The 15,485-nt window shown below is 55.8% G+C and overlaps 1 protein-coding gene across 2 annotated transcripts; it reads right to left on the reverse strand.

The window, feature by feature from the left end:
• Positions 1-288: 288 nt before the first annotated feature.
• CXCR5 (C-X-C motif chemokine receptor 5) lies at positions 289-9,122 on the reverse strand (the record flags this gene model as incomplete). Of its 2 annotated transcripts, none has more annotated exons than XM_080688501.1 (2): positions 289-1,350; positions 9,063-9,122. In XM_080688501.1, 2 exons carry the CDS (start codon positions 9,120-9,122, stop codon positions 289-291), a joined length of 1,122 nt encoding a protein of 373 aa, XP_080544627.1. The 2 variants fall into 2 exon arrangements, with proteins under 2 accessions (XP_080544627.1, XP_080544628.1); XM_080688502.1 differs by having other exon boundaries at positions 289-1,343; positions 9,059-9,122.
• Positions 9,123-15,485: the final 6,363 nt, after the last annotated feature.

Raw genomic sequence — 15,485 nt, forward strand, 5'->3', positions numbered from 1 at the left:
GTGAAGACAGAAGCAAACTTGTTTCTCGAGCTTTGGGTGGTTAAGATGAGGAAGGCGGGCGGGGCTCTCTCAGCCCAGGCAACTCAGGTGGGCACAGTGCCTTTTTGGGCCTTTGAGCTCCTTTCCCTCCCTGAACCCCAGCCCAGCCCCAGGGGAGGAGAGCCAGCAGGGATGGAGGCAGCATCGGCCTGCCTTGCTGGCCAGGCAAGCTCGTGGGATCCCAGTCCTGCGAAGTTTCCAGAGTCAGGGTTCCCCTTAAGAAGTCAAAGAAAAAAGGGGGGCTGAGACCTAGAAGGTGGTGAGGGAGGTGGCATTCTCTGACTCAGAGAGGCTGCTCTTGCGCCAGGTGGGGAAGAACTGGCAGAGGGTGGCGGGCCCAGCGCAGCCCAGCTTGGCCAGCACCCGTGACAGGTCGCTGCGGAACTTGACCCCTGCGAACGTGTAGAGCACGGGGTTGAGGCAGCAGTGGGCCAGGCCCAGAAACTCGCCCACAGTGATGGCCACGGACAGGTAGCCGTGCAGCGCACAGCTGCCGCCCATGGCCTGCAGCCGGGCCAGGGTGTCCAGGAAGATGGCCACGTGGTAGGGCGACCAGCAGAGGAAGAAGACGCTAGTCACCAGGATGGCCACCCTGACTGCCTTCTGGCGCTGCAGGCGCCGCTGGGCCTGGCACAGCCTGCGCACCACCCCCGTGTAGCACCAGCCCATCACCAGCATGGGCAGCAGGAAGCCGCCGAAGTGGTAGAGGAAGCGGGCGGTGAACCAGGCGCGGGCCTCGGCGCGGCTCTCCTGGGAGAAGGTGCAGAGCGGCAGCGAGGTGTTGCGCGAGGGCTGGCTGACCTTGGCGAAGAGCAGCTCGGGCAGGGCCAGGAGGCAGCCCGCCAGCCAGACGGCGGCGCAGGTGGCGTGGACAGAGAGGCGGCGGCGGTGGCGGTAGGCATGGACAGCCAGCACGATGGCCAGGTAACGGTCCACGGCTACGCAGGCCAGCAGCAGGCTGCTGCAGTAGAAGTTGACCTTGTGCAGCGCGATCACAGCCTTGCAGGGGACAGCGCCCAGGACCCAGCCCACCGAGCCCTCGGCCACAGCAAAGGGCAGGATGAGCACCAGCAGCAGGTCGGCCGCCGCCAGGTGGAACAGGAAGGTCTCGGTGGAGCTGCGCGTGTGCCGGTGCCGCTCCAGGACCGCCAGCACCAGGACGTTGCCCGCCAGCCCCAGGAGGAAGACCAGGCCGTAGGCCACGGGCATGAACACGGCCTTGAAGGAGGTCAGCAGGGGCCCCTCGGCCGCCGAACAGATGTGGCTTTCCACGGGGGCGGTCTCCGTGCTGTCGCTGTAGTTTCCTAGTTCCTTGGGTTGCAGGAGCGAGGAGACAGGAAGGCAGAGAACTGAGGACCCGCCTTGCTCCCTGGAGAGGGGCCCCAACTCCCTACAGATTGTCCTGATCCCCCGCTGACTGCTCTTGCCTGCACTCCATGGTGTCCCAATGACCACACCCAACGCCCCTCAGTGTCCTTGACCACATCGCTGTGTGCCTTTTCCCACTTCAGTTTTCATCTATGAAAGAGATTGATGGGCCCGTCTGCTGTGGCTCAGGGGTTGAGCGTCACCTATGAACCAGGAGGTCACGGTTCAATTCCCAGTCAGGGCACAGGCCCAGGTTGTGGGCTTGATCCCCAGGAGGGGGCATGCAGGAGGCAGGCCATCAGTGATTCTCTCTCATCATGGATGTTTCTCTCTCTCCCTGTCCCTTCCCCTCTGAAATAAAAAATATATTTTAAAAAATAAATAAAAGGGACTGATCGCTCAGGGGAGTGATGGAGACGAAAAGACACACGCGGTGTGGCATGGTTCACAGACTCTAAAGGGCTGTGCCCGAAAGTGACCCCTGTCTGTGTCCCAGCTGTGAAGGCTGCAGTCGGGGCTGGAATCCAGACTCTAGAGTGGGATGGCTCCAGTGGGGCCAGAGCTGTCTGTTCACTCGTGAAGCCTAGGGTCCCACCGCCGGCAAGGTGCTGCCGAGGGCTGCTGGCCCCCTCTTGATGTGTCCCTCTCTCCCTGTCTGCCTTCATTGTCCTGGAAGCTGCAGTAATAGCCTCCCATTTCCATTCATCTAACAATAGGCTCCGGCAGGTGATGCTCCTACTTTACCAATGTGTCTTGCTCAAGATCAGGCTGTTTGAACCACTTGATCTAACTCCAGAGCCAGTGCCTCCCCCACCAGAGGCAGGGCCTGGGCTTCCCTCCCGCCACTCCCATCACTAGAGCTCCCTGCTGTCTCTCTGCTCCCCTGGCAGCCTCAGAAGCAAGAGAAAGGGAGGGAGACCAGGCCCAGGGGGAGGGAGGGAGGGAGGAGCCTGTTCCCAGGGAAGGAGGTGTGCCCACTCTGTCCGGAAGCTCCCCTGCCCCAGCTTCCTCCTCCTCCTCCTCCTCCCTCCCTTCCTTCCTCCCCCCCTCCCAACCCCTCCCCGGCACTGAGGTTGCTTACCCAGCTAACCGCAGAGGAAGAGGGGGGTTGGCTGTGCCTTTTCATACCTTTCACTCACAGCTGGCCCCCTGCACCTGCTCCCCTTCCCTCCCCAAGGCTGTCCTTCCCGCCTCCTCCCTCACCAGACCCCTCTCTATGGCATTTTCAAAACCAGTGATAACCAATGCATGTCTAGAATCGAAGAGCCCAGGGAGGGAGAGGCTGGGAGAGGTCCTGGCAGCCGGGTTCTGGGGGTCCCGTGCTGCCCTCCTTCCAGAGAGTGAGGTCCTGCACACCCCGGCGTTTGCGGCGCCCCAGGGGCCCCAGTTCCCGTTCCCCAATCGGGTTTTTTCCTTCTGCCCCCTGGGGCATGTGACTGGAGAAGCGGGTGAGGGGATACATTGGTACCATGCAGACCCCTGCCCCATCCCTCTGCCATGCCCTCTGTCCCACCGGCACCCTGATGCTGGGGATCAGTGTCCCTTTGTGAGTCTTCACTCTGCCCGGCTCCACACAGAGGAAGGATTTTCCAACCCCAAATCCCCATAACACCAGGGTCCTGCTGGTTCCCGGTTTACCTATAAACAATGGTGTTTGTTTGTTTGTTTTTCTTTTTCTTTTCTTCCCCACTTCACATTGAATAGCAAAACCAATGATAGGGAAAGCCATGTTTGTGAGAAAGTGCCTCAAGATCGGAGTAAGCCTTGGACCTAGAGAGCATGATGCTGAGCGAAACAAGCCAGTCAGAGAAAGATAAGTATCACATGATCTCACTCATATGTGGAATCTAATGAACAACATAAACTGATGATCAAAAATAGAGCCAGAGCCATGGAAGTGTCGCTCAGAGGGAAGATCGGGAAGGTGGGCGAGTGGGGAAGAGATCAGCCAATGAAGTCATATGAGTATATGCATCACCCACGGACACAGGCAATAGGATGCTAAAGGCCTGGGGGGCGGGGCGGGGGAGATGAATGGGGGAAAAGGGGACATATGTAATACTTTCAACAATAAAGATTTTAAAAGAAAAAAAAAGATTCAAGTAAACCACTGTCATGTATTCAGACAACAGGATACAATGTGGGGCTCAGAAAGAAGTAGGGTTCACCTCCAAGTTCCCTCAAGGAAAGAGAGCCAACCCTCTTGCTACACTCCCACACCGTGCGGGCACTCCCGAAGTGGGGATTCCAGGGACTTCTCCGGGAATGGGGGGAGGGGCAGCCTCCAGCCCCCACCCCTTCCTTTATACCAGGCGCCTCCACTAAGGTGGCGTTTCCCACTAAGGCTTTTGTTTAAGAAAATGGTTCTATTTTCACTTGAAAACCCTGGAATTGCAGGGTGAGGTCTAAATGCCTCCAAAGGGCCTTTAAATCTCAACAAAATAAATATTCCTCTGACTTTTCAAACCTCACATTTCATTTTATGGCTTCAGCCTGCCTGCCCTGGCACTTCAGCACAACCTGGTCTCCAAAACTTGGCCCAAACACTTCCTTTGGCTGAGCAGTCCTTCCTGACTATGCCAGATGCCTAGGCTTCCGTCAAGGTCAAGGCCTGCTCCATCACTTCCTCCATTCTTCTCGGCTCTTCCATTTAGCTTCACATCGTCCCTTCTTACATGACGTGCGCCTTTGTCACAGGACCAGGGTGGGCACCTGCTCCCTCACTGCATGGCCAGCTCTTTTTTTTAAAAAAACTTATTTTGTTGATTTTTTACAGAGAGGAAGGGAGAGGGATAGAGAGTTAGAAACATCGATGAGAGACAAACATCGATCAGCTGCCTCCTGCACACTCCCTACTGGGGATGTGCCCGAAACCAAGGTACATGCCCTTGACTGGAATCGAACCCGGGACCCTTCAGTCCGCAGGCCGACGTTCTATCTACTGAGCCAAACCAGTTAGGGCCAGCTCTTTTATTTTTTTATTTTATTTATTTTTTTAAAATATATTTCTTTATTGATTTCAGAGAGGAAGGGAGAAGGAGAGAGAGATAGAAACATCAATGATGAGAGAGAATCATCGATCGGCTGCCTTCTGCACGCCCCCCACTGGGGATCGAGCCTGCAACCCAGGCATGTACCCTTGGCCGGAATCGAACCTGGGACCCTTTGGTCCGCAGACTGACGCTCTATCCACTGAGCCAAGCTGGCCAGGGCTCTTTTATTTTTTTAATGATTTCAGAGAGTAAGGGAGAGGGAGAGAGAGATAGAAACATCAATCATGAGAGAGAATCATTGGTCGGCTGTCCCCTGCACGCCCCACACTGGGGATGGAGCCCGCAACCTGGGCATGTGCCCTGACCGGGAATCGAACCGTGACCTCCTGGTTCATAGGTCAACATGCAACCCCTGAGCCACGCTGGCTGGGCTAAGTGGGTAATTTTGTATGGCCTGGGAATGATCTTATTAATATCCACGTGGCCCCGGGCAGAACAAAGGCCCTGCCCTGCCCTAGGTGAACAGAAGCCTGCAGGCGGCCGTCCGGGCCCCAGCCCACATTGTTTGGTTTGGACACTGGTGGACAGCTGGCAGTGGGGGGACATTCTCAGGTCCGGGGGTGAAGAGGAGACGTGAGTCTAGGAGAACTGTCTTCTTGGAGGACTGACAAGAGCCCCGTGGGCGAGAGGGCAAGCTGGGCTTGTGGTGTGAGGCTCAGAGGGCTGACCGGGAGGAATGGGCAGAGGCTGGGGACAGGGGCTCCAGGCAGAGGAGAAAGAACCTTTTAACAGGCAGAACTGTCCAACATCGGGGGGTTCTTGGGAGGAAGAGGAAGTTGGGCCCCTGTGTGTGGGAAGGGATTCCTACTCCAGAAAGGAGGCTGAACCCTGCCCTCCAGCGCCCTTTGCTCCCAGCTCCTGGCTGCGTGGGTCCTCTGGCTGCTGCCCCGTCCAGGGCGGAGCTGGGTCTCAGCCTGACCTTCATGTGGCTTGGGACCTGGGTGGGAGCTATTTTGTTTTCTCACTTGTCTGTCCTGCAGCCAATGAACGCCCCAGCCTGACTCTGCTTCTCAGCCCTGAGTTGGGGGCAGGGGCAGAGCCGGGACTTCAGGGGCAGAGCATCTACACACAGGTGTAGACCACGGCTGACACAGGGAGCACATGCGTGCCTCCGTGCATGTCCCGTCTGGATAGTCCAGCCGAGAGGCAGGAGCTATGAGTGGAGTCAGCCAGTGCGTCTCTCATTCTACCCTTGAGGAGGGGCTGGGGTCTGGAAGAATGAGACTGGGCTGAGGGTGAGGACAGAGGTCTGTATCCCTCACCACACTCTTCCTTTGAATATATTTTTATTTATTTTAGAGAGGAAGGGGGAGGGAGAGAGAGACAGAAACATCAATGAAGAGAGAGACTCATTGATTGGCTGCCTCCTGCACACCTCCTACTGGGATCGAGTCTGCAACCCTGGCATGTGCCCTTGACCAAAATCGAACACGGGACCCTTCAGTTCCCAGGCTGAAGCTCTATCCACATTGCCACACCGGCCAGGGCCCCCACTCTCCCACTCTTTCTTTGGAGGATCTGACTCCCCAAAAGAACACCTGGGTCGCTGGCTTGCCCTGTGCCAAGCTTCTCCTCTCTTCGGCACCCCCACCCCCCACCCCGTCAGGGGCGAGCCCCCGGGGCTCCTCCTCTACCCACGGGTTTCGGCTCTTAGGAACAGAGCACGACTTTGGCTGTGGTTCTGAGGGGAGACTAGACTATCCCTACTTCTGCACTGAGTCTTTAGGTTTAGGGGGTCCCCTTGGGCACCCCACACCAATTTGCACTTTGGAGACAGAGCCACGCAGCCTGAGGGACAGGTTGATGTCTCCTCCGTGTGCGCAGCAACCTCTTGAGACCGCAGCCTGAGAGTTTGTCCATCGTTCCCGAGAGGACACTCACTCAGGCCTGGGTCCTGAGTCTCAGTGCAAACGCCGTGCCACGTTCCAGGCCGTAGCTCTAGAGTGGCCCAGCCTCGAGGCGGGCGAGAGCTCCTACGGGGGCTGTGGTCTGCGCCTGAGCCCAGATGCCCCCAGTGCTGACCCTCCCCGCCCTGGCCCTGGGTCTCCCCTCACCTCCAACCCCTCCAATCACACCCAGGGGGCCTCCTCCACTGGGCTTCTTCTGGGACTTTTGACCTCATTGCAGGGGCTCCTTCCCTTCCCCCAAGATAAAGCCCAGAAACACTTGCACCGGTTGGGGTCCTTGCTGCACCTCCGGGTGAGATGAGATGAGATGGCGCGCGGATGGGCTTTGCAGCCTGTACTGTTCTGATCACACTGGAGCCAGAGTTTATGGGGCCGTCGCTGGGGAGGGTCAGGGTCAGGAGCTGGGGATGGGGGAGCTTCTCCCTGCTCTGTAGCCGCTTCCCCCTGGGTGGGTGCAGGGTGGGGCGGAGGTGCCGTTTATGATGCCCCCCACCCCCCCCGGAGGTGCTCCGGCTCCTGGTTCTGTCCTGAGGAGGCGCCTGCTCTCAGATCAAGGTGCCTGCGGACCAGGCTTTGCTACGTCTGCCCAGATCCGCCTTCCAGGCAGGATGGGTCCCTGGCACGCCCACCCAGGGACCTGGCTCCTTCGCCCTGACACTTAGGTTTCTAGAGGAGAAAGGACACACAGGGTGACCAGCAGGCACGTGGCTGATGGCCTCGAGCCCCAGGTCTTACCCAGCCATGGAGCGTGGAGACCAGAGCTCTTGGACAGGGAGCATGTATGGGGGCAAGGCCAAGGGAGCAGGAGGCAGCAGGCATCGAAGCTGGCCTAACTTCTAGAGAAACGGTGAGCTAAGACCTTCGATAAATCGCAAACCAATCCATACTTATTCAGAAGCGACTACGTGCAAGATCCTTCTACTCTGCTACCAAGGGTCTCCTACAGAGCCGGTCAAGAGGCCTCCCGTGGGGGTGGACCGTGCTTTGGGGGGCCACAGCCGGAGGGGCACCAGGAACTAGTGAAGGTGATGCCAGGTGCTGGGAGCTGGGTACAGATGAGCCCCACAGCCGCCCTGCACGGCCCCTGACGGAGGTTCCTCACCAGGACACCTGGTCCGCGACCACTTGTCTGAAGTGTGACATGAAGCAGCCCCAGGCCCCTCTCCTGGGCTGTGGGTCCTGGTAGCTGGAACCTGCCATCGCCCTGCCCCCGCCACCACCTGTCTAGTAGGTCACGCAGTGGAGCGTGGCGGGCAAGCAGTTAGGGGAAATGGTGAGGCTTCTCAGAAGCCAGACCAGAGGGCCTGTCGCAGGCTCCTGACAGCAACTGGGTCAGCGCTGGGGTCAGCTCAGAGCTGGGGCAGAGGAAGACCAGCAGCTCCCAGGGCCGGGTCAGGCCGGGGCGGCACGCTGCCGCTCGGGCGGGAGGGGTAGTCCGATTCCGGTTAGACGCGGTGCTGGAGCTCAGGCGGGCGTGAGGCCTGCGCTAAGCCCTGCGCCTGGCGAGTGCTCGCTGTCCTGAAATGTTGAATAATGTTTGAAGAAGCGGCTGTTTCCATTTCACCGGGTCTGATTAGATGGATGGTTCTGGCTCTATTATCCGGGGCTTAGGCCCGACGTTAGGCAGTTAGCCTTCCCCTCAGCTTCTCTCCGACAGTCTACTTCACGCCCACACCCCAGGACCCAGGCAGGCGAGGGCAGACCTTCCCAGCAAGTCTGGGGATGGAGCTACACTATGGACTACAGCCAGGGGAGCTGGAGGGTGAGGTTAAGGTGAGGAGAAAGGGTTTGGTTCCTTCATAGTCCAGCCCAGAAGTGCCATTGGCTGTGGGGGAAGGGAGAAAAGACCACAAAGAAGTTTCCAGAAGATCCCTGAAGCAGTCCTCTGCTGCCTGCAAGCAGGAGGGGTCTCTGGCGGAGATGCTCCACACACACATTCTTTGGGGGCCCAGTGACAACCCAGCCCACTGAACCCTTGCTGCCTGGGAGAGGCTTGGTGGGGCAGAGTGAGGCCGGGGCTGTTCGCAGCCCCCAGTACCTGGGCTCTAGAGGGTCAGTTCTGCAAGGAGGTCACACCATGTTCTAGGATGAACACAGAGTCCACTCACCAACTTGGACCCCTGCCCTGGCCTCCGGCCACCGGTGCTCTCTCTAGCTGGCCACCTGGCCTCATACTTCTCCCGTTTAGCAATAATGATTGTCTGAGACCTTCTGGTGAGGGTCTTTTCTCGGCTAGATCACAAGCCAATGTTGGGGGATAGACCAGGTCCTCAACAGAACGGAGTGCCCCCATGACAGAATTGTCTAGCAAGCGATGAATATGTACACACGGCGTGGTCGACTCGCAATGACAGCCCCCTGAGATTAAGAAAACCCCCCAGTTCTTCCCAGGCTACATCCTTACATCAGCCCTGAGAGGCAAGGAGGGTGGGCCACGTGACTCATTCCAGGTCACAGAGCAAGTTAGGGAGGATGTAGAAACTGAACCCCCATTTCTAGCTCCCACTAAAGGGTGTCTATTTAAGGCAGTGGCTCTGCTTATGTGCTCCGTCATAGAATGGGCCCAAGGGTCTGTCTAGATTCTGTCCAGCCAGGGTGGGAGGGGACACCACAGCTTTTCCCTCTTCCTGGGACCCTGGGCACAAAATATTTAGAATTCCAAGTAGGGCCTGGGCGAACATCTGTCCCTACTCACCAGGTCCTCCAGGTTGTAGTTGATGATGAAGTCCATGTCCAGGGTTAAGGGGTAGTTCATAGTTGTAGCTGTTTGTCCCCAAACTGGCCACTTGCGGTCTGATGTTGAGAAACTCCCAGCCGGGTACCTATAGAGAGGTGGCAGCCGACAGGTGCAAATTTAAACAAATGAGCTGTGCGCTGTCTCCCCAGCTGCGAGGGCCCGCTGCCTGCCTCACAACTCATCACTTTTTTCCACTGGGTCTTTCTCTCTCTCTGTGTGTGTGTGTGTGTGTTTTTTTTTTAAGAAAGAGGGAAAATCCCCGTAGCCTTCGTGCTAGTCAAGCATTTCAGCTCTTTCCTGGCAATCGCTGTCTCATTTGGGGCTTGTGACTCGTTTAAAGGCTGCCCCGCACTTCTCCTCCCTGGACCTCCACCAGCTTCCAATCAGGGAGTCGTACCTTGTAACGAAAACCACATTGGTCCGTGGGGCAATGAGGGAAACTCCAAGACAGGGAACAGGAAAGGCCTTCCAGAACCACTCCTCCGAGCCATCGCCAACCCTCGTCTTCTCGCCACCAGGGAGCCCACTCGCCCAGTGTGCCTGGACTGAAAGCCCCTTGTCCTGGGAACCCCTAAGTCCCTAGCACACTGGGACCCTGGCTACCCTGCTTGCCACCATCCTTTTGCCCAGGCTGGGACAAAACCTGTTCCCTCTTTATTTTTTAAAATATATTTTTATTGATTTCAGAGAGGAAGGGAGATGGAGAGAAAGAAACATCCATGATGGAGAATCATTGATCAGCTGCCTCCTGCCGCCCCCTACTGGGGTTCGAGCCCACAACCTGGGCATGTGCCCTTGACTAGAATCAAACCCGGGACCGTTCAGTCTGTAGGCTGACGTCTATCCACTGAGCCAAACCCTCTTCAGCTCAAGTTTAGAAGAAATAGGTGAGAAATTTTCAAATGGAACAACACTAAAATTTTAGGAGAGGACAAAAATGAAATTATCCAAATTACCAAAACACGAAAACAAAAACAGCCACAGAACTATTTCCTGACCAAAGAAAATAATGATGTTCCAGCTGAAAATGAACTTGGTTGGTGTCTAAATTATTAACATCCTGGAATGACTACCCAGCTAGAGTAGATTTTTACTCAGAAGGACCCCAAGGCCTGAGAAGGAGAGTGCTGTCCCCAGGACCCACCCCCTGTGTTCTCCCCGCCCCCACCCCCCCCAATATTCCTGCCCTCCAATCCATTGATATATTCTTCTTAGCTTTTGCCACTCCAAGGACATTGATCAGGAAGGAATATAGGATATAAAACCATGTAGGAATTAGATGACTCATATAGGAAATGTAAGATTCTTGCACTCCATCCTCACCAGACGGTCACCCAGCATTGAACAAACACACCACTTGTTCCTTCCAAGAGCTGGTGCTTTCCTGTGGGATGATGGAATCATCAGACACGTGTCCCTCACGCTTAGTCTGAACACGTCTCCCTGTCACGCATCTCTATAGCCCTGGCTTTGCCCCACGTGCACATGGTCTAACTCCTCTTCGCAGAAGCGTTCTCTGGAGCCAGATGTTGCCTCCTCACTAGACTTCTCCCACACACACCCTCCCAGGCCCTCAGCCAGCCTTCAGAGGACCTGCTTCCAGGCCTTCATCAGCCTGTGCTTTGACATCTGGGTGACTTGAGGTTAATGGTCAACATCTGACTAGGACAAAATAGAGGAAGATAAAAGTTTTCTTATTAAAGATTCTGAACTTATGTGACTGCAATTAAAATGGGCTTCCTGTGGCTCTCACTTTCCTTGACAACATGCCTAACACACGCCATTGTGATGGTTCCCGTCCATCATATTGGCTTATAAAGAGTAACTTTTTAAAAATATTTTTTTATTGATTTCAGAGAGGAAGGGAGAGGGAGCAATAGAAACATCAATGAGAGAATCATTCATCGGCTGCCTCCTGCACACCCCCTACTGGGGATCTAGCCTGCAACCCGGGCATATGCCCTGACCAGGAGTCAAAACCTGACCTCCTCATTCATAGGCCGACTCCCAACCACTGAGCCAGCCAGCCAGGCTCCTAATTCTAGGGACCCATGATGATATTCCTTCCTGTCTCTGAAGGTGCTGGCACCAAGGCCCACTTGTCCCAGGCACTGACCTTTGCTGACCAACTTAGTTTGCCCTAAATGGGTAAATGCCTGGTGACCAGGAGTTTTAATGTTGCTGTACAGGGGCGGGGAGCCTTTTTTCTGCCAAGGGCCATTTGGATATTTATTTTATTTATTTATTTATTTATTTTAGATTTTTTAAAATATATTTTATTGATTTTTTACAGAGAGGAATAGAGAGTTAGAAACGTTGATGAGAGAGAACATGGGTCAGCTGCCTCCTGCACACCTCCCACTGGGAATGTGCCCGCAACCAAGGTACATGCCCTTGACCGGAATCGAACCCGGGACCCTTGAGTCTGCAGGCCGACGCTCTATCCACTGAGCCAAACCGGTTTCGGCGCCATTTGGATATTTATAACGTCATTCGCGGGCCATACAGAATTATCAATTTAAAAACTAGCCTGCTGTATGTGGTGAAACATTTAATTAACTCGCCCTGATGCCTCGGCAGGGCCAGACCCAATGATTTTGCGTGCCTGCTATGGACCGCGGGCTGGACGTTCCCCACTCCTGCTCCAGAAGATTCAGAGAATAACTGCTGTGCTGGAGAAGATGATACTATAATCTTCAAACCCAAAGCCAGACTGCCACCGGCAGAGAGGGGCAGTGCCTAGGGTGTGACCCCTCAACCTGAAAGAGAAGGAAGGTCCCCCCGGTGTGTGATGGTCAGCTGGGGGTGCTTCCAGGGGAGGCAGCCCAGATGTTACCTCAGTATGCAACCTGGTTATATTTCCACTCTGTGAGCTCCCACACCTGCTCATGGACAGCCCACCTGAGGTGAGACTGTGTCCCAGGCTCCTCATCAAAGTGACACGGGGGCCTATCACGGACGGGCTGAGCGTCTGTCCCAGGTGGCCGGCTGCCAAGTGGTGGCTTGGGTGGGTTTTTCTCTGTAATTTTACTCCGCAGGCCATGGATTATATTACGTTTCTATTCATTCCAGATACTCGCTGCAATCACTAGTCTTGGAGTTCATTTTCCACCTTCTACATAAAAGTTAGTATTTCTTTCGCTGACTTGGGCCTCTCTCTCTCTCTAACTGGGTGGAGCTCTTGTTCTCTTATTCCTCGGGGCTTGCCCAGCTGCTCCGAACAGAGCCCCACAGTCCCCACCTGAGCAGCAGTCAGCCTGGGGAAGCGTCGGGCATTCCTCTAGGCCCCAAAAGGAGAGCAATAGTATTAACATAGCATTTACCTATCTACAAAGGCCTACACTTTTTACCTTTAGTTTTACCTAATCTTCATATTTAATTTAATATTTATTTATATTTCATCCTCAAATGCCTCGTGCAGGAGGTCCTGGCAACATCACTGGCCATACTTTTTTTTTGTGTGTGTGTATTTTTATTGATTTCAGAGCGGAAGGGAGAGGGAGAGAGAGATAGAAACATCAATGATGAGAGAGAATCATGTATCAGCTGCCTCCTGTACGCCCTCACTGGGGATCGAGCCTGCAACCCAGGCATGTGCCCTGACCAGGAATCGAACCGTGACCTCCTGGTTCACAGGTCGACGCTCAACCACTGAGCCACACTGGCTGGGCCCAGGCCATACTTAAAAAAATATTTTTAATTTTATTGTTGACACTATTACAGGTGCCCCCCATTTCCTGGCCACACTTTTGAGGCTCAGCTCCTCACTCAGGATGATGGGGAGCGTGATCGCAGAGCAGGGTCCGAGCCACTTCTGTGGGCTGCCTCCCCCCCCGCCGCACCACCACGCAATGTGCTCCCGTAGACTTCGTTGTGCAGGGATGGCACCTAGCCAGCTGGCGGGCGGTGCTGCCCACGCTGGTGGGCTGGGAACCAGGTGCTACGTGTGCCTGTGCAGAGCTCTTCACACCCTTGCTTCCTCCCGTCCGCGGCCGCCTCCACGCGGTGTTTTGATCACATCGTCGCACCTGTGGGAACTGAGCAGCAGTGGGAAGCAGTGTGAGTGTGAACAGCTCCCACAGGCAGCAGAGGCCCAGAAGCCCGTGCAAAACACAGGAAGTGGAGGTACAGTTCTCAGGGCTGGGCGCTCACACCCACGCCGGCACCTCTCGTAGGTAACAGGTGGGAGTCCCGGGGAGGGAGGAAATGGGCTGAGGTGCAGGAGACACAAGTTTACCTCAAGGTCGTAGGAGCCACGGTGCGTCTGGAGATCGGACTGAGGGCAGGTGTGGCCAGGTTGAGGGTTAGGGTGAGGGAGCCAGGCTGGTGCTTGTGTCCTCAGAGGATGGGAAGGTCAAGGAGGTGGGACTCAGGCTCTGTCCTTGGAGCATTTTGTCTAACAGAGGACAGACAGACACATGGAAGCAACTCTGCACACTCACAGACATAGGCAACTTGAGAACCCTTTCATTTTATTTATTTTTTTGTTGATTTCCGAGAGGAGGGCGGGGAGAGAGAGAGAAACATTAATGACGAAAATCATTGGCTGGCTGCCTCCTGCGCGCCCCACACTGGGGATGGAGCCCGCAACCCGGGTATGTGCCCTGACTGGTTTATAGGTCGAAGCTCAACCCCTGAGCTGCGCCGGCTGGGCCACGCACATGCTTTTCTAAGGGGCCTGGAAAGGAAGTGCAGGCAGGATGCAGGGAAGGGCGGGTGCACGGCGAGGGGCAGGTGGGCAGTGGCCTGGGTTGGAGCGAGGAAGACATGAGGAGGATGGAGCCCATGGGGAGGGGGGGGTTGCTGATTGGCATTTGGGGCACATTCAGGGCAACTGGAACGTGTGGCAGATTCTTCAGCAACAGAACCTCATCACAAAGCTGGGATTTAAGGTGTGTTCATTTTCAACGTCCAAAAACCATCGACTAATTGCCTACTATGTGCTGGGATGGAGCCATGAACAAGACAGACAGGCCTAGTGACCATCACTCTGAGGATGGGTCCTTCCGTCCCTGAACAGGTGCTTATTCCATCAGCCGTCAGCCTCCTGACATCCACGCACTGGGCCCGGGGCTGGAAAAGTAGCGAGAAAGGAAGCTGAGCATGGCTCCTGCCCCGTCATAGCTCGTGGTCTGGAGAGGAGGCGGTGTCCATGAGAACCTATCATTATAAAATTCTGGGGTGCTCTAAAGAAAAAGAATGGAGTGCCGCCCGGCCGCAGTGGCTCAGGGGTTGAGCGTTGACCTATGAACCAGGAGGTTGGGGTTTGATTCCCTGTCGGGGCACATGCCCGGGTTGTGGGCTCCTTCCCCAGTGGGGCTTGCAGGAGGCAGCCGATCAATGATTCTTCTCATCACTGATGTTTCTCTCTTTCTCTCTCTCCCTCTCCCTTCCTCTCTGAAATTAAAAAAAATATTTATTAAAAAAAGAAAGAAAGCAGGGTGCCAAGAGAGCAAACAACGACGTCACCTCAGTCCTCACAAGTGGGTAGGCACAGCCGTCAGGCAGGGGAGTGGGCAGTCCCGAGGTCCTGTCACACTGTGCAGGGAGGCCAGGATTGCTCAGCCCATTTTATTGCTGAGAAAACCAAGGCTCAGCCACTCTCAGGGGTCACATCAAGTATGTCCAGTGGGAAAGGAAGCCCCATCAGCCCTCGGACATGGGCACAGTTCTCTTCCCTCCGAGGAGCAAGAGACGAGCCTGCCATGGGGCTCCCCGCTTGTCCTAGAGGAGAGTCAAGTGGCAAGCAGTCCATCTTTCCCTGCGAGCTGCGCAGTGAGGTGAGCGCCAACGGCGGTCAGTGGTGGGTTGGGTAGAGGTCTGGCCTCGGTGGCCAGCCGAGAGCAGCCTGGACGGCAAAGGCCGATGCCGGTTGTGCAAAGGCATCACCAGAGGCATCGCCACCCCTCGGCAGTGAAAGTGAGCCAGGCCCAAGGCAAAAAGGTGAAATTCCCCTCCGCTCTGCTCCATGCAGGGGCAGGGTGAGCTGGCCCACCACCCTATCAGCACACATCACAGCTCATCAGAGAGTTTCCGAATGACTTGCCCGCACACGGAAAGGAAGCTTCCTGGGCTGCACGCGGGGCTGCTGGTGGGGGCCAGGCACTTGAAAGAGAGTAAATGATGACACAGCAGTGGGGACAGGGCTCCTGGCACCGAGACCAGCTGGGAGAAGGCAGGGAGTGGCCCAAATAGAGCAGCGGGCGGGTTTCAGCCACCAGAGGGACAGGACGTTGGAAAACCCCATCAGGGCTCCTGGTAGCAAGGCAACAGGTGCCAGACACAGGGGGGGGCGGGGGGGGGGGGAGGGGGCTGGCAGCAGAGGTCCCTGCAAGCTGGTCCAAGAGTATTGCTCTTGTGTTTTTTGTTTGTTTGTTTGCT

The sequence above is a fragment of the Plecotus auritus genome (genome assembly GCF_963455305.1).
Source record: "Plecotus auritus genome assembly, chromosome: 9".
NCBI lineage: Eukaryota > Metazoa > Chordata > Mammalia > Chiroptera > Vespertilionidae > Plecotus > Plecotus auritus.